This window comes from Bactrocera oleae, chromosome 2 (assembly GCF_042242935.1).
Source record: "Bactrocera oleae isolate idBacOlea1 chromosome 2, idBacOlea1, whole genome shotgun sequence".
Taxonomy (NCBI): Eukaryota; Metazoa; Arthropoda; class Insecta; order Diptera; family Tephritidae; genus Bactrocera; species Bactrocera oleae.
Genome location: NC_091536.1, coordinates 61,717,674 through 61,745,382, shown reverse-complemented (window position 1 = coordinate 61,745,382; position 27,709 = coordinate 61,717,674). Strand labels below are relative to the sequence as shown.

The 27,709-nt window shown below is 33.3% G+C and overlaps 1 protein-coding gene across 1 annotated transcript in view; it reads left to right on the top strand.

The window, feature by feature from the left end:
• Positions 1-224: 224 nt before the first annotated feature.
• The window catches only part of kibra (WW and C2 domain containing protein kibra), a 48,014-nt gene continuing 20,529 nt past the window's right edge, over positions 225-27,709 (top strand). Inside the window, exon 1 of the mRNA XM_036368869.2 lies at positions 225-3,058. Coding sequence (XP_036224762.2) covers positions 2,844-3,058 — 215 coding nt within the window. The 5' untranslated portion in view covers positions 225-2,843. The remainder of the gene's footprint in view (positions 3,059-27,709) is intronic.

Sequence of the window (27,709 nt, the reverse complement as noted above, 5' to 3'; positions counted from 1 at the left end):
TATCGCGACCCACTAATAATGAGCTTCCTTACTGACCCTGTCATACTTGTACCATTTTAAAAGTATTAATACTGTATATAATCAATGTGGCAACGCCAATTGATTATTTGGGCACTCATTCTCAACTACCGCAAGTGCAAATACTCACTACCACACTCAAAGTGCCTTCCTCCAGCTAAACGCAACGGAATTGCCTCCAAAGCAAATGGGCACGATCAATGCGATCATACCGTGTTCGTAGCTCGTAACATAAGCGACTCGTTTTTAAAATTGTAGCTTCGTTGCGGAAAGTGCTCGCTGACTTAAGATACAACAAAAAATAGTTATCTTTAAGATATACTATTAACACCAACAACACCATCGGAGATATAGATATGCGAAGAAAATTAATTAAATAACATAAATACAGTTTAGTTTAGAAACTTAACAAGTGAAGCGCAGTAAAATATAAAACTGAAACCACAAAGTTGTGTACAAAAGAAAAATGCAAATAATGTTTAACTAAAAACAGTGAATTGTGAAATAAATATTGTGCAAGCTCAGTAAAAATAGTATCTAGAAATCAACAGTAAATCTAATTAGAAAATTACAAAAAAACTGTAATCATTTGTGAAACGCACAGGATAAATGATATACAATTGTTAAAGAAAAATACCAGAGCAACAGGAATTTGCCCTCAAACAAATATACAGCAGCACGAGAAAACGTACCGATCAGTGCACAATTGTATACATACCTACACACACATACATATTTTTAAAATGAAAAAATAATAAATAATTAATTTTTTATGGAATGGAATGCAGCAACAGAGATAGCGCTAGCTGCCGACGCCTGGGGGCCGTGCGCGTAAACGAGATGCCGACAAGTTGGAGCAGCACACGAATTCAATTTTGAAACGATCCAACAGTGAACAGTGAACATCGTCGTACAAGAAACAAAAACGCTAAGCACGCGCGCGCGCAGTTAGGGAGAACGAAAGTATGGTGTCCATGCTTGCCTACGTTTGTGTGTTTATATGAGAGAGTGAGAGACGCTCAACGCTTGTTGAACCAGCGCGTACATAGCGCGGCAAAGTGACGCGAAATCGACGCGATCAACGTGGAGCGCAACCAACAACTGACTAACCGACTGCGTTAGTGTGTGAGTGCGTTTCATATTGCGCGCAGTGTAGCAACGCGCAGAGCGCGCCACCAAAATAACGCCTCAACCGCCCGCGCCTATTACACACACAACCATACATGCACATTTGCTCTACTGGCACCAAACAACCATCAGCTGCCAGCAGTCAGCACCGAGCAGCCATCGTGGCCAAATTACATACAGCTATCTAGCCGCCAGTCAGCTATAGCTAGATAGCGCGCTAACGCCCGCAACGCCATCGAACTGCTTGTACATACACACATGCACTATAGCGAGTAGAGCGAACGCGCCTTTACTCTGATTAGTAGCGTTTGGAGTGAGCGCGTCGTGTACAAGGCGAGGAATTTTTGTGCGCGACTCACGTATTTAAATAAATTAATATATTTATCTAGTGTGCAGTAGATATTTATATATATGCGTTTTGTTTTGATTATGTAGCGCTGTGTATCTAACGGATGGTGTGTTACATTCACAATTTGCATATCTACCATACATACATATGTACATATACATACATATTTACAAGAGTACATGGCATTTAGCGATACGCGCGTGTCTTGAGTGAACGATTTATATACATATACATATATTTATATATTTGTTATAATAATCCAATGCCGTCAATCACAAGTGAATGGAGTGCAAAGTGAAAAAAATCACTTATACAAATTTGTTTCAAATAGTTTGAAAACAACTGTGCTGAATTCCAAATAATTTCAAATCAAGTGCCAGCCAGGCATTATAAAGTGAAAATTGTGCAAGCAAAAGAGCAAAAATTGTGAAAATTAATTGAAAGTTTGTGAAAAAAAAGTGATACACCACATTCAAAATATAGCGCGCTGTTGCCGCCCCACAGCTTAATTGCCCATTCATCAAAAAGTTTACCGCTCCGCTCAGCTAGTTGATTAGTGCTCGCGATTACAACTTGCAGTAGTGCAGCAGCAACGCCCAAAAAGCCACAGCAAATACAAGCGCTCACATATATACTGTACATTTCACCGAATTGAAAGACGCGTCTCTAGCGCTGCCCTATATCCGCGTGCAAATACTTACGCGAGCGTTATCGTCTGCCAGCAACAGATAAAAAGATAACAGCCAGTGCAACCAGAAAGACAGACAACAGCGAAATTATTAGTGCGGCGAATATGTTGTCGCCAGCACAATTCCAAACCCCATCGCAAACATCAAAAACAACAACACCAATAAATGCATTCACAACGTCATCACTGTCGTTGCCATCAACGTTAGCGCGCGAATTGCTGTTGTGGTAGTCTACGGCGCTGTCGTAAATTGCCTGCATTTGACAGTCATTTTCGTTACAAAAGCTAGCAATAGCAACAAAACGAGCAGCAGTATCGCGCTTAGTGACAAATTTGCAACAAAAATAACTGCTTTCAAGCAAAAAACAAAAAAAAAACAATAAAAAGCAACAAACGCCTTTTAACTTCGTCGTATTTTGTTGGTTTTGCTGCCATTTATGAATTAGTGCAACGTTCACATATAAATTGTTGTTGCTGTTGCATATACATTTCCACGTTTATATTTTAAGTGACGCCTTGCGCCGCCCAGTTGCACACGCCAACAGCCACTGCTCACTGGTGAACGCACGCAGAACCGCGTCAGCAGCCGGTGCCACCGTTTTTCTTGGCAATCATAAAAATTTTCTCGTCGACAACGTGCAGGAATTTCAAATTGAAATTATGCCAAAACAACAGCCACAATACCACCACCACCACCATCTTCAACAACAACAACATCAACAACACATTCACCATCAGCAGCACAATCACACAACGACACATCATGGCGAGTATCCACTGCCAGATGGTTGGGACATCGCCACCGATTTCGATGGGAAAACCTACTACATCGATCATAATACGAAGAAGACAACGTGGCTGGATCCGCGCGATCGGTATGTAGCCAAATTGACACCAAAAGTAAACATATACAACCATATGTGTTAATATTTACATATACATACATACATATATCCATATACATAGATGCCTATATGTACATATGAATATGCTTAGTTGCATAAAATCACTTGCTCTGTGAGTTAACCATTAGAAAATACAAAACCTATACTGTATGTGTTTGAATATATACATACATATAATCGAGTTTATTTGCGATTTTGCGAAACCAATCACATACACACATATATATACATATATTTTATATATATATGATATATTTATTTAGCAGGGTTTTTTTTGTTTAAAATATTTATTGCAACAATTTTATCATAAAGTATATTTGGTATATTTACGGTTTCTCAAAAAATCTTAAAAATTTCGCCTTATGTATATTATTCGGCACAATTTTCATACTCTTTTGTCTACACAAAGTTTTTTAATCTCATTTCCAACATTAGCTGAGAGTTCGTTCAATAAGGCTAATTCTAGTTTTAGTAGGAGAAGTACCCTAACCTTCTTAATTAGTGCTCCGCACCGAATTTCCCACCACTCTTATTATGAAAGCTTCTGACATAAGCATTCGATTTTAGTCAGTTAATGACTGCGTTCTAGAGAATTAAACCACTGATCGTGGAAGATCTTTTGTAAGGTTTTTTCATTGATTTTGTACTTCAAGTTATTTTTAACATACTCGCACTTCTTTCGTATTATAAACCTCAGATTCGAGCATTTTGCATTCATTATGTCAACATAAAAAATCGTTGAAGTCTGAAACAATTACCATCTTCGATCCAAACTCCTCTGCTCGAGAAATTCAAAAGTGGTTATTACTCTTTTATACTTAATAAGCTAGATTTGACGAATTTTTTGGAAAACTTAAAATTTATATAACAGAAAAATAAATATATCACAAAAAAAAAAAATGGTAATTTTTATAAAGTGGCTGTTTGAAAGATATATTTTTATTTAATGAATAGCTCATTTTAACTAGTATGATCCGCTATTTTTTTAAGGTATTGAGTTTGAATCGAAAATCTGAATTTATTTTCTTCTCAAAACTACTTTGTTTTAACTTTATGGTATGAATAATACTCAACTTCAATATTTCCCGTAGCCAAGGTAAGTCAGCCTGTCAACTTCCAGTCCCTGCAATATTTTTAGTTAACACTGTTGTGTAGACGTAGTGTTAAAAAATTTCAAAGTGAATTTTGAAAAAAATCGTTTCTTTTCATGTGCGTGTAAAAATATGTATAAATAATATTAATTAATCTGTTTAAGCAACTCATACTCGTTGCATATAGTATTTATGAGGCAATTTAAATTTCTGCAATCAGGCTGGCTATACATACATATGTCGTACCAGCAAATATGCATGTGAAAAAAGCCCGTCTCTCCCATTTTTCAGTGTGCGCACTTTCAACACAGAAGTGTTATGTACAAGATCTTAATTTTTTTTATTATTTGAAAATCGGAAGCAAAGCGAGCACACGCACTATTTTCATAATTCACGCGCATACTTGCAACTTTACATACATATGTGCATATATACATTTGTGTAGTATAGTTTCATATTTACATGCTGGCAGCTGAGAAAATTGCTTTAGCCAGTGCGTAAACACAATTTAAAAGTAACAACACATGGCATAAATATTCGCAATTGTTTATAATTAACCTGAGCATACACGTATGTGCTCTATACACACACACATATATATATGTGTATGTGTATATGTATATACAAAGTTATTTATGTACAAATTTGTTGCATACGTTCGCTTGTTGCGAAATGCGTGCGTTCATGAGTTCAAGCGAACATCTGTGTGTGAGTGTGGCAAGCACCGTTGGGGTGCAACGGTGTTATAGGGGGCATTGATAGTTTTATTTAAGGAAATTTACAAAAATGTAAAATAAAAACAATTTTTCATAAAAGACATTAAAGCGTTGCTATGCGTCTGCTTAGCTTATTTGCAACTGCAACATATGTATATATCATAGTAGTTGTTATTGCTAAATGCATACATTTGCACACAGTTTTTCAATTTTCAGTTTTCTTGATTTTCTTGCAAATTTTTCTCCACTTGTTTGCCGCTCTACTGCACACATATCTACAAATATCTATGTGTTTGTGTGGCGGCCGCCACACGCGTGTGCTCATTGCCTGCAACAACTGTTTAAAATTGCTTGTACTTGTTGTTTGTGTAAATGCCTCCACACGAATCCACATTCGAGTTCAACTATACTTGGACTCTTAATCATCGCATTGGAATGTTTTGCTTAATTCTCTTCTTCTTGCGAGTTGTCGGCTTTTTGTTGTTATGGTTCCTTTTTCATTTATTTATTATTTCTGTTTTCGTTTTCGTTTACGTTTTGGTTTCATTTCATTTTCATTTATTTCAACTTTTCCAACATGCTGATCGCCCTCGAAACACACACACGCACGCACATATACGTGTGACTAATTGCGCGTGTATGCGATCTCGAATCACACACTTTTTCAAACCGACGTATGACTCTAAATATAACATAAACATATTTACACATGAGTGTACATCAGAAAATACAATTATATATGAATATATTAGTTTGAAAATTTGTAACTCCATATAAGTTTGTAGACATTCCACAACCTACACACACAAAGTCACTCAAATGCACACATATTGCCTCGCCGCCTAAACGCTCGTCTGTCTTGTCTGTCAAGTAGCTCCAGCCTACGACTTTTCTTCAGCAAATGAATCGAAAACGCTTTTTGCCTTCGCTCTTCACGCCTCTCTGGTAGGACTGTGGACACTGCGGGTATGTGTGTGTTTGTGTATGAGTTGTGTTGTTCGTGGAAGCAGCCGTACTTGTAAAATGATTGGAATGTGCACTCATGCATTGAAAATTTTAGTTTTTGGAATTCAGAATTTTTCCGCTCATCGCTTTTAGTGCACTTTGATGTCGAGTTCAAAGGGGGTTAAAGAAAAAATTAGAGTGAAATTGAATTTTTTTAGATGAAACATGGACATACGTTCGTTAATTAAGTAAGAAGTATTTGTAGGTAATTTGTATCTCCGTTTGGAAATAATAAATTCTTGGAACATATTTTTAAAGTGAAGGGTTTATGCTTAAAACAGGGATCTTATGTTAGAACCTAAAACATTAGAAGAACTTAGCAATTTATTGTAATATTCTATTCGGATAATTTTGATAAATTTATTTTGGAAAATTATATTTTACATGTAAATGGATGCAAATTTTGAGAAAATGTATAAAAATAGTACGTTCATCATTATGTTTAACTTTGTCAGTTGAAATTGCTTTTATTTTACTTAGCTATTTTATATTTCTACATAATAATCGCAAATATTTTTCAATGTGTAGTAATTTACGATAATTAATATTTTTTATTTTGTTAAAATATATGGTTGCTTTGATGAAGTTTGTGAAAATGTCAGGTTTTATATAGGGTTTTAAACGAAATATTTCTGTAGTTTATTTCTCAAGGAAGGTGACACTAAAACTTTTCATGGCAGCTTTCAAATTTTACACTTATTATTATAAGTATACAATATTTTTTCTGAATCAGTGCGGATAATTTTTTTACTATAGAAATACTTGTTCTTATAAAAAATATAATCACATTTGTTTACAATATTAAAGCAGACCTTATAAGCGTCTTTAGAAATCATCTTTCAACAATAATTACTTTTAGAAATCATTTTTATTGTCAAATTCTCTGAAATGAAATGAAAGAAAACATTTTTCCTAGTAGGGATGAAGATTCTTAATTTGAACAGAAAATATTTTTTTTAAAGATGTGAGGAACTTTGAGCAATGATGTTGGATATTAATTTGAGATCCACATATATATATACATATGTATCTTATCAAAGGTTGAAGAAATAATTTTCAATGTGTGTTTTTTATGTGGATTAATAAGAAAAAACCAGAGTCACTAAAGTATATTATTTTAAAAATTTCCGAAAAATATTTAAAATGAAATATTCTGAATATGAAACACTATAAAAGCACGACAAAATCTTATATAGCGCTTACTCATTAACAGCTGATGAAAGATCTTTTGAGTAAAAGTATATATTTATGACTATGTACAAATATATTAATAAATGCATATACAAATATATGTTGGTGTGCTTAATCCCGAAACTCGAGAGAAAGCAAATTGATATGCTCATACTTTCAGTTTTATTCACTAATTATACATTCGAGTGAGTAATTCTTAATTTTCTCACCTCAAACACACTTCGGACACACTTTCGATCACACTAACGGCCTTACATATGTATTGTATTGTATATAAATAAAAATGCATTAAAATGCTGTCATCAATATTGTGGTCTTAATTTCTGTCATAATGTAGCGTATTCTATTTACAATCAATTTCCCTTGAAAAATATGAGAAAAATAAAATTAGTTTTAAAGCTTATTGGATTGATAAAAAAAAATATTTTCACAACCAAAATTTTGATTTCTCGTATTTCATTTATTATAGTGTGTTTTTCAGCGTGTTAATTGACACTCATAGCATAACTAAACTGTTTTCAAGCGAAGATAGCGCAACAGAAACAGAAAACACAATAAAATCAGCAAATAATAACATTAAATTAGACATCCAGCTGCAACGACAAGCCAAACAATGCAGACATCTACATTGTCAGCGCATTACATACATATACGAGTAAAGTAATTGTTGAGCGCATAATTTAACTTTTTTCGTGCATTATCGCTCTTGTGCGGCAATCAATCGTATATAATCGTGGGCAGTGTCGGTCATTGTCGTCTAGCTGACTGTTGATAACGGTTTTGCGGTTCGCTCTTGTTGCTAATTGACATTTGTCAATTGTGCGAGACTTTATTGATCGTCGAAAATGCCATAAAAATTCCTTAACCATTTATAACACTGACGAACAAATAAAATTCAACAAATATTATAAAAAAATTAATAAAGAGTGAATTATTTTATTTATTTTCTTATATGAGATAATCACATATATACAAATATTAACTTGTGTGCAGCGGTTTGTAATATAAACGCACATTTGTCGCGCTTCAGGTTCGCCAGTGCGTGTGAGTGTCATCATCATCAGTTTAACGAAGATCGGCGGGTTTTGTACACGGCCGCGTTTAAAGTTTCATTTTTATTGATTTACGAATTTATATAAACTTGCAATTGTTTACTTCTCAACTTGTCACACTGCTGTGCATATTTTCCGTATTTATTTTCAGTTTAGTTTTCGCAACATTTTTAATAAAGCTTCTTGTTTATTCACTTCGTATATTTCATATTGAGTTGATATTTAGCAGAAGAAAAAAGCTTTGCATATGAATTCGTTTATTTGCTTAAGGTTGATATAAATAAAAATTTGAAGTGAGCGTTCGCCTTAAATCGAGCACTTACTTCAGTTTGCCGTCGATAACGTCTCAGCTTTCGCTGACGCAGTCAATTTGAAATGATTTTTTTGGTTTTAATATTTTCGCACACAAGTGGTTTATGTAGTTTTCAGAGAAGAAGTCAGTTTTGAAACTAATAAAAAAAAAGAAATAATTAAAAATATACAAAAATTAGTTTTACTATGACTTAATCATGGATTTAAATTTTAAAATTTTAGATTTATATAATGATTGTAAAAATTTTTGAAAACATTTCTCCTTGCAAATTACATTACAACAACTAATGACGTCAAAAATGTCACTGTTTACTTCCTCCCAATTAAATTATGATGCAATATTATTAAAGTAAAAAAGGTCATATAAAATATTCAACCGAATCTGACGTGAATTCTTTCGTGTATTTGCATAGCTTTAATGTCTCGCCAGTTGGCTGACGTGCAATTTGTTGATGCTTTTGCTTCTACCTTTCATTTACAGTCATTACTCAACAATAAAATAAAATTATATAAAATAGAACAAAATCGAAACAATAAAGTAAACAAATTAAATTTAAAAAATGCTTAAATAAAATGCAGTAAAAATAAGGTAATTTTTAAATTAATAAAATTCATTAAACCATTAACGAAAAATGAAATAAAGTGAATTAGAATGAAATTAAATTAAATTAAAATGTAAAACATAAAAATAATAACATAATAAAATAACAAAAAATAAAACAAAAAAAATTAAATGGAAGATATTAAATTAAATTAAAGTATTTCAAAGTCCAAATATTTAATAAGTGATTACCAAAATTTGAAAATAAGAATCAATAAAAATAAATAAACTTTAATGATTGTATAAAATTAAATACAGTAACATTAAAAAAGTCATTTAAAAATAATAATATTCAATAAATAGTAAAGGATAATAATTAAAATTTTTTTTTTTTAATTTAAATAAATATTAATAAAAATAAATATTTAATGCAATATGTATATTAAAAACAATATTTTTAACGAAATCGACGACTTCATTTCTTCCATACGCTTAAGCATTCATTAAAGAAAAAAAAATATTCTATTCAAACCAACTATCTAATCGTATATATATGTATCCTTTCACGCGCATTTTAATACATGCCACAAAACAAAATGAGAATATTATTTCACATAGACCTACATATATACGTATATGTTTTGAATGTTGCAATATATATATATATATAATATAATATAAGTGCGTATTTGTAGCTAGTTTCATATCAGCGTCGAACGGATGCATTGCTCCCGCCGCGACGATGCTGATTGCCACACAAAGCAGCGCAAAGCGTGGCACTTACAGTTGATATTGGCAAGTTCTTATTACTCTTTGTTCCACCATTTTATCGCTGCTCCATTTCTTATCCATATCACGGTTGTCATTGTTGTTGCTTGCTTGTTCTTTGTTTGTATTTTGCCCCTCATTGCCAGCATAGAGCATAGCACAAAGTGTAAGGCAAAATGACCTAAAGTGCAATTGAAATTGTAATACACACGTACACGTACGTATACGTACTTATATGCGCGCACATAAAACGCTAGCAGCAAAAAGAGGGAGCCAAAAAGGAAATGCAAGCTAGCGAAAAAGGCAAAGAAAAGCGAATAAGCGAGTAGCTGCAGTGCTTCAATTAAACAAACTTGCATTCAAGTAAGTCTACAATTGCAACTGTGGCAATTCAATGCAATCTTGCTGCATTTACAATTTTAAACTTACTCACGCACACACGCGTACATATGTACATACATAGCAACGTAAATGATTTATTTGCAGGAATATAGAAGCCTGTATGTGAGAATGTGAAAATCGAGCAGATCTGCAGGAAAGCTTTAGAGATATATGTGCACTTGTGGCTTTGTCAGTGCATACTTGGTGGGAAATGATTTCCGAATGCCTGAGAATATGACGGTGCATTCGGCGTAGAGTATCACTTGTGGCGCATATCACTAAGTCTCGGCATATAATTGCTTCACTAATTTGTACTGGTTCGCGAAAAAAACCCTGCCAGCAAAAATTGTAACAAGCTTTGTGAAAATAGTATCATGCGTAGTGTATGTGCGATTTAAAATTATTTTTTAGCCCTACAAGCGATTGTTTCTTTTTATAGTAAATAAATAGTTAAAAAAATGTATATTGTCGGAATTTTAATTTAATTCTATTTGTACGGGTACTTTTGTTATTTATTAAAAATACAGATGTTTTTTAATTTTTTTTTTATAAATTGTTAAATTTTATTTTTGCTGTTTTTATATCTCTACATATATTTTTTATACTTTTTATGTAATTTTTAATATTTATGTTGATAAACCAAACTGAAAAACGATTTCAAGATGCATTTTAATATATTTAAAATAAACCTTTTTATGTTATTATTAATGAAATTAAATAAAATAAAACATATACGAAAATAAAAAACTGATATATCTACATAAATATGAATGTACATATATAATCTTTTTAATATACTTTTTATAGCTATTTATCTTTTTATATTATGTATTATATTTTATTTATTAATAATTTCTAAAAACTCCTAAAACATACCTTTAACAAAAGATATTATTTAATAAGAGAACTTTATTGCAAAGAGTATTTTATTTTGGCTTTAAATTGGATTTTCCTAAAATTTTTATAAAAGTTTTTAGGAATTTGATGTTTAAAACCATAAAAAATATTTCTTTACACAAGTCGCATTATTCCCATTTTTTGATTTCCAAGGGCTTAAAAGTTAATAAAATGTACCTTCTATTATTACAGTATTAGTTTTTGATAAAGTATTTAAACTTTTATTGGTTGTTAAATATATGTATACATATATTTATATAAAATATTAAGTGAATTCCTTCAATTTTTTAAATACAAACCAACTCACATATGTTTATGTACGAGTATGTATTTATTTGTGTGTATTTATGAAATTAATTTTCCATTTTCATTTCCACATTGCAAAGTCTTTGCAAATTATTATACGTGGCATTTGCGGCTGCTGCCGCTCCATTACAAAGCAAGAAACATTCATAAAGAAAATATAAATACAAATATATAATTTATATGTAAATCGAAGTATATATGTATGTACGTATGTGCTGCTTTTATATGCGCTGAATCAGTCGTGTGACTAGTCGACTGTAGTAGGAAGGCCCAGCAGGAAATGTTCTAATTGTGGGTTTAAGCGGAAAAAAGGCGGCCACGGTTACTCAAGGCGAAGTCAATTAATTAAGCGGTTCTAAGAAATTACTAAGATTGAAGACATTTTATTATTTGCCTATAAGAATATATATGTTTGCCTTAACGGGTATGAAGCCGCTTTGCGCAATTTATTGCGTATAATTTTTGATTTCGCGAAAATAACAGACAAATTATTATAATTTTTTTCACACAGAAAGTTTTTCTGGTACATAGTTATAGAGTTCTTAAATATAACTTATAGAATAATGACGACCTCAATTTTATTTAAGCAGATTTCATAAGTTTATTACTATGTTTTGCAGAAATAGTTTAAAAAATTTGTATATTGTATGTTCTTATTAAAAATGCTAATAGACTCTCTCATTTTCGTATACTTGTCTAACTGCCACACTCTGGTACACCCGCTTGTATATGCTTGCCACTCGTAATTTTTCTCAGTTGCGAAAATCTCCACCTAGCAATCGGCAAGTCTGAGTCTCGCAAAATTTTCCGTCAACTAGCCGGGTAGATAAATATGTATGTGTATAGTAAACGGGGGCATTAATACATTTGTATTGTTGTTTGTATTTTGACTTAAAAGTTTGCTGGCGCGTGGCACTTTTAACTCAAACATACAAACAAACAAAGCTGTGATTGAGTGCTTAGAGCTTATTTAGGAAATTTTTTTACCTTAGTGTAGGTAAAAACACTCAAAATGAAGCATACACATAGTCACATATCGATATGTTTGCACTCTTGTCTTCGTTGCATTTGTTGTAAGCACTTGTTGCATGCTCACATATGCATAGTCATAGTTGACTGACAGAAAATAAGTAATTTTCCATTTAAATCTATATTTTTCAACATGTTTAGATTTTCCTCTCTGAGTTGTTTCTCTCTTGCGCTCTCTTTCGGAGGCATGCGAGCACTCATTAATTTGGAACATAAAAATTTGTGCCAAATTATTTAAACATTTTCAGATATTTGCAAATATTTTGGTATATGATTTTGAAAAATTGTGGGGAGAAAAATTACACGCATACATTATAAATAGTTTTCTAGTTTGACAGTCGGTGCAAATAATATTCGTACAAAGTTAATTAAAACTGTAATGTGAAATGCAGAAACAATGACTACGATATATTTTAATGTTATTGTTAAAATTTGTTTGATAGCAATTTATTATTTACATAGTATTTCTTAAAATAGAAACTACTTAATTAAATCAAATTATTTTCTCTCCTAATTTTTTTCATAAAAACAAAATTTAATATCAAAAATGTGTGTGATTTGTTTATAATTCTACAGATATAAGTGTGTACAATTGTGTATGTGGTCCTAAAATTAATTGAAATCAAATCAAGTTCTCCGCATAACCTTATTATTTATTTAGTGCGACATAAAAACTATTTGAAATTTAAGCAACAACACTTACTTATTTTGAAAACCTTGAAAACACAAACAATATAATAATAAAAAACCAATAGAACATTAAACTATTTTTAAAAAATTGTCTATAATAAAAAAATGAAAACGATTGTTTTTAAGAGGATGCATGACTTTTTTTTTTGGACTTACATATGTATGTACATATAAAATAAAACTAAAAAAAAATTATATAAAAACTTAATTTTTGTTTTGCATAAATATTACTTTTGCATTTAAATTAAAAAAAATATATGGTAAATAATATTATACATTTATTTAATTTTTTTTGGGCAAATTTGTTGAATAATTATTTTACACCCATTTTTTAATTTTGATACAAAGTTATTTGTCTAAGCTTCTACAAAAGCTGAATTTCTCCAAAAAGTGTTTTTTTTAAATCTGTATCTTTTCTACTATAAGTTTCATCTTATGATATCAGCTCAACAAGCAGCCAGCAAATTTCCAAGAATCTATTCAAATTATTTATTTACCTAAATCTGGTCTGAATTTTTACACACATACATATGTCTCTAAAGTCTAAATAATTATTAATGGCCACACAGTCCTTCGATTGAATGCTATTTCACAATTTAATCTATTTGTTTACACACGCACACTGCTACAACTACTTTATAGCGCCGAAAATACCCCACATTAAAATGATTTCGTCGGATTTGCTTTGTGGCTACAATAAGCTAAGGAATTTAGTTATTTATAAAAAAAAGCAAGCAATAATTGATTTTATAAATGGGAAAAAGTACAGTGGTATACAAAAAGATAAACCCAAAAGCTTCTAAAATAAACCAAAAGCAACATTAACAAAAGTTAGTTCCACTGGAATGCCATAAATTGAAAGGAATTTCAGTTTTTTATCAGCCCGTTTTCATTGAACTTTGTGCCATATTTCCGCTTGTCCAATGATTCAAATGCCTTTTTGGTAATCTTTATAGGTGCCTTATCACTTAATTGTTCAAAGAATGTGTGTATACGTGTGCATACCATAAGTGCCGAGAATATAAAAGGCAAGTCAATAAATAAAAAAAAAATCCGCTTAAAAGCCACTAAGATTTTTGGCTATAAAATAATGATTTCGGAAGTTAAGCAGCTGGATGCAATCAAATAACGAATTTTCAAACAAATGTGTACTTTTTCTTGAAATTCTGCTGCCCGACGCTGTAAAGTCGACTTTGTCAGCCCATACACACACACACGCACTTAAACATGCGATGCCTTAGCGGCAGAGCAGAATATTTCTGAAAACACATGACAATAAATTATCGAAAAGAATGTCTGCTACCGATTGTGGTGAGAATGCTGCCTATACAAATAAATAGGCATATGTACATACATATATATACACACACACATATGAATGTGCGCTTATGCATAAATTGCGGTTTTATTGGGTGAAGTTAACTGACCGCAGAGAGGCTAGTGAAAGAGGCTTTTGCTGACCTGCCAGACACACAGACTGCAGTAAGCAGCAATCAGATGAGTGTGCCGCACGCTAGATGACACATGCAAATGCGACACGTATACACGCACATGTATACATATGTGTATACAAAAAAATATATATATGTATATACGTATGCATATATGTATGTACTCGTATGCAGGTCTCTATTTATTTGCACGCTTGACAAATTGTCGACTTGTGTGTGACGCGGTGCAGCACAATTTGTGGAATGGAAGACAAAGCGAAAATGACATCAATAAGTCGCATGCAAAAATCATTTTAAAAAATATTTCAAAACTAAATGTGCAAAACGAAAAGCAGAAAAAGCCAAAAACCAAATACCATAATAAAAAATATAAAAAAACACAGCGAATGAGTGAAAATTAAAGTGGCAGCAAGTCAGGCAGCCACCATTCATTTTGCATTACAAAGAAATTGCAACAAGTAACGTGTTGCAAGTTGCCTTTTCAGTGTTTTGATTGCAGCTGTTGATGTTAGCGCTGCGTTGATGGCAACAGCCAGCCAGCACATACAACCAACAAGCTACCAACTATAATTGCATCGAGCTGTGTATGAGCAACAAGACAGAAAATGCAATGGTGGCATGCAACAGCGCGGCAACTGCAATTTGCTACCGCTTTTGTTTTGCATTTTTAAGTTTCCCCTTATGGATTATTTTTTTTCATATTTTGCTTTTTCGTATTTTTGGCTTCGTTGTTGGCATTTTATGGCATGATGTTGCCACAATGGAATGCAGCTGCAGCAGAATATCGAGACAAAATGGCATTTAGTAAGAAAATCAAAAAAAGAAAAAAGAAAGAAAGAAAGAAAATTTTACTCTACAATTATGTTTATGTATTACCTTAAAGTGGCTTAATTCGACTTAAGTTAAAGCGTATTTTTATTTCTGGCGGAAATATTGGTTAATCCATTATCTACAATATATGTGATCACACCAGTCCCTTAGTTTTTGAGATATCGATCTGATATTTTGCACACGTCCTTTTTTCCCCAAGAAGCTGCTCATTTGTCGAAACCTCTAATATCGTTCGACTATAACATATAGCTGCCATACAAACTGAACGATCAAAATTAAGTTAATGTATGGGAAACTTTTCTATTTGACGAGATATCTTCACGAAATTTGGCAGGGATTACTGCCCGAAACAATCAAGTTCTTGTATGGAAACTTGTGAAGCGTATTCTAGTTGCGGTACAAATAATATACACAATTGTTCTTGCTTGTATAGTTTTTTTAAACCTGAAATTGGTTAAATTCAACTATCAATAGTTTCAAAACTTAATTAGTGTGTTTTTATCTTAATTGTTTTAAAATATGTATAGAATTTTCGATGGAAAATTAGGATACTCTCCGATAAATCAATATAAGGTGAAAACATAAATAATTTTCATCAAAACAATGAGTGTGTTTACATAAAAATGATAGTTTAACCCAAATTTCGTTAAAAGAAATGTATAAAAGATTAAAAAAATGGTGATTTTAAACCTTTTTATTACCTATAACTTTGCCATTAACTTTATATCATACGAGCCGTAGTTTTACCCGAAATCGAGATAAACCGTTTGTAATCTTTAAAAATTAAATCCCTCCGAGAAATATATTTATTATTTGTGATTGAAAAAAATATATATATAATATATTTATATATATATATTTACAAATTTGTTTGCTTGTAGCTTAAGCCACCGCCTAGTTTAACTCATCGCCCAACTCAGTTCGCTGCTAATCTTGCCAGCCATATCGCAGAGCGGAGCTTATGGCTGTACAACAATTGATTGCGGCACGCAGGCGCGGTTACAGCGTTGTCTAGCTATGTGTGGTCAAGCCGGGCTTTGACTGACTACAAATCTTTTGCGGACGTGCACATATGCAGAGAGCCGTGGCCGAGAATGTGAACGACTCGATTATGCGTTTACTATAAGCATAAATAACGCTTTGCGCATAAATTACATGCATACATATCTACATACATATATGGCATACAATGCGAATGTGTTTGTATGTATGCGCATTTGTAATGCACTCTACATATGCTGCTATCAGCGCTTATAAGCATTAATGCTGCACTTAAGTATGTGCTCTAAGTATAGTATGTAAGTATGTGTGTATTTGTGTGAGTGGTATGCAAGTTCTAGTAGTGCTTGGCTGAGTACTTCGACGGTGGACAATGCACGATAGCCACATGAGTGCGGCGGCCAGCGAAAAAATCGCTTCGTTCTTGCAGTTGTTGCTGTCGTTGTTGTTGTGGTGGTTTTTCTGCTGCTTGGCCACAGAAAACTTAATTTTCTGCTCACGTTTGCTGGAAAAAATGCCAAAAGTATGACAGCAGAGTTATTATAAATCGATACTCAAGACAAGCGTTATTTTTCATAAGCTGAACGCGTTGCGATAATGCTTACACTGTTGTTGTTGGTGTTGATGTTGTTGTGTTGTCATATACGTACATACATACATATGTATTTGGTGTTATGTGGTTTGCCCTCACCAAAGAATGTATGCCTGAGCAATAATTTTTTAGTGTTAAAAGAGGCTCAAGTGACAATGAAATATGACAGTTTCCAATTTGAAGTTGTGAGCATTTCGAAACCGCCATAAATTTTAATTATTTGTGTTGAGACGTGGTAAATGTTGTAATATTGGAATTTTAAGTTCATTTAGTGCCTAGTTTTGAATTTAAATGTAGTCGAGTCATTAGCTAGGTCAGGACTAGTTTGATAGTAGTTGCACATGACATGAAAACAAATTTACTGGCGATATTTTAATTTATATATAGTCTAGTCATTATCATCTAATTTGGAACTAGTAAGAACACACTGAAAATCAGTTATGTCTCCTTTTTTAATTTATATTCGCATTTGGAGATTTAAACATTTTCAGTTTCCAAAGTAACTAAAAATTTAAACGATTTTAAGGCAATATCTAAATTTTTATATTCAACGTAAAGAAAGATTTCTACCAACGCACATCCAACATCACTTAATGTACACTTTGTAATAGTTTTGACTAGTAAAAAATTTTCTTGCATCCTAATACCCTGTTTGCACACCAGCCACATGACAGCCACGCTCGCATCGACCATTCGCTCCAATCAAAATGGCATTAAGCAAACCCACACGCTTATAGCGACGAGCTTGCGGTGAACTCATTGGATAGGCTAGGAGTAAAAATCACTACAACAACAACATAATACCTATAGACTGTGCGCAAGTAACTGCTGCTGCTGCGCCAGTCAGACAACTATGACAGCAATGCCTGTCGGGATATAGAATCGTATTATACAAAACAACAAAGGCAACAACGCAACAGTTAAAAAGAAGTTGAAATGAAAAACTAAAAGCAAAATTCGATGATATCAAGTTGCATAGAACTTGAGATGCAATATATTGCAACTGTAAAAAATAAGCAGAAAAGCAAATGCTGGCAATAAGAATCGAACTGCCAGCAGCCACGACTAGCGAACGTCTGTTGTTGTAAGTGCAGCTTCTAATGTTGTAGCTGGCATTGTTGGTGTTATTGGTGTTTCTGTAGTTATTGTTGTTGCTCTTGCTGATGCTATTTTTGCGTTGTTATTGTTAATTTTTGTTGTTGCTGGTGTTATTGTTGTTGTCGCTGCTGCTAAATGTGACAACAACGCAGCCAAACCGGCTTCAGCGCTAGTTTATGGGCTACTAAAGCTGCATTAGCTAGCAGCAATGGCAACAACAACAACAGTAAGCAGAATAAAATGTAAGAAATAAGCAGTGGCTGCATTTACAACAATAAAAGATGGCAGATCCACCACAGCAAAGAGGCGAAAATGGTACAAAAACAAAAGCAACGCGATCAAAGCAAAATAAATGATACAAAATAAATGTACAGTTAATAAATAAGCGGATAATGCATAAAAACAAATTAAAACAATGTTAGCTATGCTAGAAAACTTTTATACAAAAATATAAAAAAAATCGCAAAGGGCATAATTAATCAATAAGCCGCTAAGCGAACGCGGAAATGAAAAAATTCTAGAATTATAAAAGAATGCGCATACCAAAGAAAAAAACGAAACGTTCCAATCGCTTGACAATCGCACCGGCCCTTTTTAGATGGTGCATACGTCGGCCCACGGTTGCATTTCCAGCATTTACTGACTTTGTTGTCACATAACATGCATACACAGACACATATGCTAACCGACACAACCATTTCATTGCACTTTTGTGGCTATGCAGCTAGTCGTTGTTGCTTATAATGATGCTGCAACAAAGCATCGACAGCAATTTTATGGAGAATGCCAATTGGCACAAACAGCATACATATGGTACATTGTGTATGTATGTATACATACAAGTATGTGTGTTACATATACAGCGCGCGAGAAGTGAAGGCGTCTTTTGTCATAGAATTGTTGCGGACTTTTCTCTATATTCATTGCATGCGCTCGCATAGGTTGCAAGAAAAGTTTGTTGCATGCACTACACGTTTGAAAAAAAGGTTAAAACGTTAAACGCTGCGCGAACAAGCAAGGGGAATCTACTTCGATATATGTATATATATATATATTTATATATATATGTACTTATAGCTCAAGAGGGCTTTGCGAATACCCGCTGGAATTGCATGTTTTTAGGGTTGTGGTGAACGAGTAATTGTATAAATATTACTTATTATGTATACTTAATTTTAGCTATGAAAACCAAAAAATATTCAAATCAGAATAAGGCATACAAACAGAGTGTATAAAGTTTGCCACGACTTTGTAACTCCGCGAAAGAAAACTCAGATATCCAACAAAATACACATGTATGGTATATAAATGATTAGCATGATGAGCTAAGTCTATGACCGTCTGTCTGTTTGTCCTTCTGTCTATCTGTATAAACGCAAACTAGTAGTCGCTCAGTTTTTGAGATATCGATCGGAAATTTTACAAATGTCCTTTTCTCCCCCAAAAAGTGCCCATTTGGCGGGACTGCCGATATCGAACCACTATAGCATATAGCTGCTATACAAACTGATGGATCGGAAAGTGCTTGTATGAAAAACTTTTACCTTTGACGACAAATGTTCACGAAATTTGGCATATATTAATGTCCAAAGCAACAGAGCATTCTCCGAAGAAATGCCATACAAACTAACCAATCAAAATCAAGTTCCTTTAGGAAAAGTTTGAAAATAGTAATTTTTCTGTTAAGTTTTTACATAGGCATATGTACATATGTAACATTTTTTTTAACACTCTAAAATTATTTCTATTTCATCTCCACTTTTCAATTATAAAAAAGTCACTGCACAGCACCACCCTGTCAGCCGCATTGCATTTTCACATTCCTTATAAACATACCGATACACCTACTTATGCATTGCAGATGCATATATGTATGTGCATACCGTTGTACATGTACGTACACACGTCGCTCGACAGCGAGCAAAGCCGCTCAGTGCCCAACAAACGCCAAATGCTGCATATGAAAATATTTCTAGATTTTGTTTTTTGTATTTAGTACATGTATTTTCTATCAAATACTTTTATCTTTTATACAATAAATAAAGGTTGTTTGTTGTTATTGCAGCTGCTGCACCCATTACTGGCTACCAGTAATCACACACATACATAAATACATACATGGCAGTGTTAGTATTTGGCCAGCCTCCAATTGAGTTATATAGTAGTCAGGCAGCCTCTACTTGTATGTGTGTATGTGTAGTTGTATGTGAGCGTGCTACTAGCACGCTGCCTATTTCCAATTCATTTACCTCTTTCGAACTGGCGGAAGGTGCGTACATGCGGCTGCATATATCGGTTGCATTTATACTAGGCAACAACTCGAGCTGCACGTATGCACTTATACCTATGCATATATGTATGTGTGTGCGTACAGGCAAACATGGATTGCGTTGCGGCAGGCAAGGAGGAGTTGTTGGCCTGTACAATTTAGTAGAACTTGTCAAAACCGCATTCCACAGTCATTGCTGATGTTGCTTTGGTTGTTGCTATTGGTGTTGCTGCGCTGCGCTGCAGTTGACGTTTGTAATTGCTTACGTTGGCGTTGGAAAATGTGGCGCGATTTGATTTGTTAGTGTGTTTATTGTAATGCCAATAAACATACTTACATTTATATTATAAATATATAAGTATGGTATAATATATACATATATATGTCTCCTACTCACATATGTATATATAATTATGCATTTTCATTTGTATGTTGGCTGCGTTTGCGGCATTAAAGTTGCGCTATTTCTATGTTTGTGTGTATGTAGAGTAGTAATAGTTTGTTTGTGTTGCTGCACGATTCGACTTTTAATTGCAATTGGGCGTATTTACAAGTTCAATAATGCATTTGCGTTGAAAAATGTTCGCACTTTTCGAGGTGAATAACCAATTTTGCAATTCGAGTAGCTAAATAGATTCACATCTTGAGTTTAAGTAATGCCATGAAGCATGTAATTTATTGCAGGTGATAAATATATTAAGCAGATTGCTTCTGGTTTGTGTATTTATTTTATTATCGTATTTATTTCTGTTTTAGAGTATTAAGCTGGATTAATAACCATTCACAAATGCAGAAAAGAGAGAACTTCTTTATTTATGACGCACAATCTAGCTTCGGTGCAACCGAAGTTAATGTTTTATCTTGATTTTTAAGTATGTTACGAAAATCATGTACGTTGTGCAATGCTGTTCTCAAAACTATTGCTAAAATACATGTGACCCCAACATAACACAAACTATTAACGTTATCACCTAACGACAACAAAACAATATTATGTACGAACATACACATAAACAGACATATAAGGTATATGGTACATACATATATACTTACACAGTTATCTATACATTTTTGATATTTTCAAATCATAGTGTTTTGACGTGGTTGCTAAATATCATTGTTGTGGTTGCCTATTCGTCATTGTCACGCTATTGCTTACTGTAGTTTATTTTATTTGATTTGAATTCGTTTTGCCGCGTTTCATTGTTGTTTGTTTGACGTATAAATAGTATCGCATTGTTCGCTATCATCGCGTTGCTTATCAACAAGTTCTGTTACTAAACGACGTCGAATCTACAATGTTTATGTAGTTAATGATATTATGCATAAGGAATACAATATTTGTGCTAATACACACACATCTATTAACACAAGCAGGCGTATATATGAAATACAAAAATATTTACTTTTATATATATTGACATATTGATATACATACAAGCATGTATAGTTATGTTCAAATATGTATCTGCGTCTCGAGGCGTCAGTTACTCAGCTATCGTAGCGAATTCACTCGGTCGCGGTGTGCGCCACCAACAACTTTGACTGACTAACGACAATCACAAAAAAAAAAAAACAACAACACTAAAACGCCAACCGTCAAGCGTAAACCGTCAACAGTCACAATCAACGGCCAACAGCCGTGTCTGTCTGCTCTGGTATGTGAAGGTCGCAACAGTTGTTTTGTTAATGACAGCCCAGCGCACAACAGCAATAACAACAGCTACACCAACAACAACAACAAATGACTATAAGCAATATTGGCTCGAAAATGATGGCGGCTCTTAACTCTTTAACTTGGCTTTTTTGGATTTTTTCGTGCTCAACAGCCAAAAGCTGAAAATTTTAATGTGTTGAGAACAGAAAACATAACAAAAACATGCATGCTGAAAAAGTTGCATTACGTTTGCGGCACACCAGCTGAAAAGTATACCTCATCATCTGCCACAGAAGTAAAGGGTGTGTTGAAACCTTTTAGTTAAAAATTTATAAAGTTAAGACGTATTGGCACATATTTTCTAGGCCGCATCTTCCAACTGCTAACGGTTAAAGATGACTGCTCTTAAGGTTTTGGATATTTCAGTTTTATTGATTCCACACATTATTTTCTAATAGTAGCTTTTGCGTGCTTTCATGCTCCTTAAGAACTTTCGAATAATATAATTCCTCATACCTGACCAGACCCAATTTATTTTATTTCTAGTTTTTATACCTATACGCACAATTAAGGGTTATCGGCCTATTTGCTGAAAAACCTATCAACCTATTGTATATCAGTACTGATTAGGTTTCAGCACTGATAATTAATAAAAAAATTAAGAATTTAATTTTGCTACGAAATATGATTCATAACATAGTAACTGAAGTTCAGTATTAAAATACAAAGTATATAATTTCTACTTTAATTTTCCTTGCTGGTAAACATCGTAAATGTGCTAATTTTTAAAGTTTTCCATGAAAGCACTGTACTCCGATCGTTCAGTTAATATGGCAGCTATATGCTATAGTCATCCGATCTATGACATGGCGTAATTCTTGAGGATACCACGTTAAATGCAAGAGTTTCCCATTTAAACACTTTATTCCGATTTTTCAGTTTGTATGACAGTTATATGCCGTTTGGCCGTTCCAACAAATGAGCAGCTTCTTAGTGAGAAAAACACAGGTGCAAAATTTCAGATTGTTAGCCTAAAAACTGAGGGACTTTAGACTCGCGTATAGACGGACAGACGGACAACGTCCGATGTGTTTTACGTACCTGCCGTCGACGGCCTTACCTCACGGTGCTCAATAGCACAACGTATCAAAACAATGCGTTGATCAGCGCCCCAAATAATACGAGCTATTTGCAAGTACTTATTTGGTTACCATCCTGACCATCTTCGTAGGATTCGAGGCCGACCTAAAACCTCTTCCGTTTTCGGGTACGGAACCCAGTTGCTTGTGCAACTTCTTTTTTTGAACTGAAAATTCAGTTCTTCCAGCATTTAGGTTTAAACTACAGCCACCACGAATCTCCCCAAAGGGCCAAACCCAATGAGCAGATTGGACCGAAGTCCAAGAGCATTCTGCTCCCCGTGGTACCAGAGTTGAGTCTCCGGTAAGACTGTGTAGCCGAAGCTACTGCCAGTTGAGCTCCCCATTACTCAATGACTGGTGACATCTGTCGCATGAACTTCAAATGTCTTTTTATTTGGAATCTCATTTAAAGTCTATAATATCAGTTCAAGCTGAGTATTATAGCACTATTTCTGACATAACTATGCTGATATTTCTAGGCAAGGTATAATAACAGTCAAAGTGCATTTGGCTTTTAGTCGCCACTTACGACAGACGGACGGACAGACAGATGGACATGGCTAAATCAACTCAGCTCATCATGCTGATCATTTATATATATATTTTAGAGGGCCTACGACGTTTCCTTCTGCGTGTTACAAAATTCGTGGCATACTTAATATACCCTGTTCAGGGTATAAATTTAAATGGTAAGCGTTTGTAGTTCGCGTAAACTATGCACATCTGCTTAAAAAATATTTTTTCTATATTCCTAAAATCAACAAATTCCGTGAGTTATTTCAAAAAAATAGTATCTTTAAATTTCTCGCACATTTTGGTTGTTAGATTTTTTCATAATTTTGTTTGCTTTTATTTTTTAATTTTATTTATTTTTTGTTTTATTGGTTAGTGCGCATGTTAAGTAAACTAGCAGCCGCACAGGTGGACAATTTTATTGAATTTTTCACAACATGATTTGCTCAGTGACGCTATATTGTTGTACATTGTTGTTCTTGCCATCGTTGCTGTCGTTGAATGCGCGGAATGTGGCAAGGTTTCAATGCGCGTCGTAGTCGCACACATGGTTGCCGTTTCAACACATAAATTGCTGTTGTTATTGTCGTTGTTGCTGTTCACGGCTATTTTATTTTAGTTTCTTACGTCGGTTGTTGAAATATTTTCGTATATCTCAAAGCTCATGCCAGGAGTATGCACATATAAGCAAATATAATTATGTGTGTTCGAAAAGTAGAAAAAAAGCGCAAAAGCTATTAAAAAAATTCTATATTATCATTAATACGAGAATCATTATTATGTCGCTGAAGTGATTTCTGGTTTTTGCGCAAATATTTAAACGTACAAAGAATTTCAAGTGGGCGAATCGCGAAGCAATACAAAGCGGGTCAGCACCGGCGAATACTTGACAGCTTGGCTATAAGCATATGTAGACGTTATAAGTGTATAAGAATGCGAAAAAATAAATAAATAAAACAAAAAGTAAAAACGAAACGAAAGAAAAAATATGGCACATTAACATACCAGAAATTTTTGTGAAAATTATTAAATATTTATTTTTGCCTTGCGATTTTTTTGTACTAAATTCTTTGACTATGAAATTTGTATATGAAAATATTTTTTGGGCTATTGAAATTTCCCAAATGAGACCTTTTAGGTTGTCCTTAAATAAAGATATTGTGTTTGAATTGCATGAATTTAGCTACAAAGCTTGGCCAAAATATATTTTTTGAGAATATAAAATAAAAATTTTGATTTTGAATTATAATAGTTTGTTTTTGCGTGAGTTCAGATTTTTTTTCTTCTTAAGTTTTAGTTTTTTTTTAGGTCTTAATAAGCTTTCAGCAATGTACTTAAATTTAGATTTTTACGTGATGTAAACGTGAAGTGCCGTATAACGTAGCCTTCTCACTGCCGTTTTTTGGGTTTGTTTAAATTAACAGTTTGAAAGCAGTCATACAAACAAATATAAATTTTTTTAATTTTTGGCATATTAATCACACAAGCACTAGAATTGCATCCTTACACACAGCAGAGATATTATTTACCCACAAAAATCATACTCACATATGCATACACATGTATGCATGTAGATTCACTTATGTAAGTAAGTACATGCCTACTGAAATGTTGCACGAGTGCGTCCTCAAAGAAGAATTTAATTTTATTCAAGGCTAAGTAGCCAATGAGACATGTGTGTAGTATATTTACATACATATTTGGGCCAGTGTGTGAAAATATTTTTAAAGTATGCACGCACTGAAATTTCGCGCCTTCAAAAAAGGCAATTCCAGCCAAGCTATCACGTCGAAGCAAAACATACATATTTTGCATGCGAATGCGACGCGCGCAAAACAAACGAAAAAAAAAACTTAAAAAAATATTGAGAGCTAATAACAGAAAATAAGCATCGCATATAAAGGGGTCTGCTAGATAGAAAAGATGCATAGCTAGCAAAGGCAGACTACAGACTGAAAATATCAAACGAAATATACTTGTATATATATAAATACATATGTTGTATGAAAGAGTTTCAAGTAAACGCACAAATAACAATCGAAAACTTCAGTCTGCCAAAACAACATTTACTTAATTTAACCGGCATTTTTTTCCTTTGACTACGCTTTTCCTGTTTGCCAAGTTTAGACAACATTCCACGTATTTAACTCGTATGTGTGTGAGTGTGAGCGCTTGTCACTAAATTGCTGTTGTTGCAGCCAATCTCGAATCTCTCTTGTGCATTTTAGAACTTTGATTATATTTTGTAATTAATTATGTATGTGTATGCCCATCTGTTAAAATTTTCTGTGTGTGCGTATGTCTATGTGTGTGTAATTTTTAACCATTTTTGATTGGTTGTGTTAGTCAAAAAAACACAAACAACGTTGCGGCTGGTCAATTGAAGTTTTTGGCTAATTCTGCTTGTTTGTTCCCTTCACGCGGTGCCGGCATCTGCCAGTCGCCAAAGTACACACACAAACGCATACTTATATTTATTTGTTAATAATATTTTTGTTTTGGTGTTTTTAACTTTTTTTCTTGCTTTTGCATAGCATTTGTGTGTTTTCAGCTCGCTAAAGTCAACTTGTATGCTAATTTTGAAAACACCAACGCTTCTCTGCTGGCGGCCACATTTATCTGTTGTTTGCATTCATTTAGTTTTTCTGTTTCCATTTCTTTGGAGTAATTTTTCAGCAATGACACCTTTCGACTATTGTCTCCATTGTGACTTGTTTTCGACACCAAACTCACGCAGCCGACAACGCGGCAGCTAGTTTGAATCTGGCTTCGGCCGGCCGCAATCAAATATGGACAGACAACTTTGAAGTTATGCATGAACATGCCTATAGTTGCGCTGTGTTTTATATATGCGTATGTATGTATGGAAACATTTTATAAAGCGCCGATTAGCGCGCTTTGTGTTCGCTCGTCAGGCGGAATGTTTTTTGTTAGAAAAAGTTTTTGGTTAAGCTAAAGACATTTTTATGCAAAAAAATACAGAGAAAATGTAAAAAATTAAAAGAAATACAGAAACAATGTCGAAGAAATTTACAAAAATGTATTTTATTATGCGATTTTTTGGTTTCACAGTAAATGTCATTTTATTGGAATTGGCTACCAGCACCACCGGACAAACATCGATCCATGACCACAACTGTCAGTTAGACACACCGACTGTCGGTAAATTAGGCAGCTCATTATTAGCTATTCGTTATCATACAGCTATGTCGGTCATTAGCTGCGTATACATACCTATATGTGTGTGCATGTGCAAACTCCCAGCGCGATACTCAAGCATAGCTTTTTAAGTGTTCATACGCATACGAAAATAATAAACTGGTGTGTGTGTGTACGTTGTCATTGACGTTGTTTATTTTGTGTGTTTTGGCTTGTTTTTATAGATTTGCTGATTGTTCACGTTAGGCGCTTGAAATTTGTGGAATTTTTCAAAGACAAATTATTTTTGACAGTATGTCAAGAAGCGTGGTTCCCAAATGTCGACATACTTTGTTTTTGTTGAGTATTTGTACATATGTTCGTAATTATGTTTTATTTCAGGAAATTAAGCGTCAAATGACGGATGAAGAAATTTTGAAGGTGGCTATCTCAAAATTTGTGGTTAGATTGAATTCTTTGCAAAAGTTTAATTTTATATAAGTTTTTTATAAATTTTTTTTTTTTAATAGAATTTCATTGTAAGTAGCTTTACAATTTTATGTGATTTAAACTTGTTTTCAAATAATTTGCAGAGTTTTTTAAGTATTTAAAACTATTGTGTTTAGTAATTTTATTTAAAATATAAGGGTAAACAAAAATTATTCTAGCAAAGAATTTAAAAAAATCCATAAAAATATTTAGAATTATGTAATTTACCACATACACCAAAAAATAGGTTTCAACTTTGACACAAAAGTTACAATATTTAATAACTTTAATAAAATATCATGCATAATTTTGAGGCTATATAATATAAAATATAAATATTAAATTCAAATAAAAATTGTAATTAGTTTTTACCTAAAGCGTACTGAAACTCTAAAAACTAACGTGTTTTACGTAATTTGTAGGTTTAAATATTATATATAAGTTAAAATTTTTATTTTTTTCT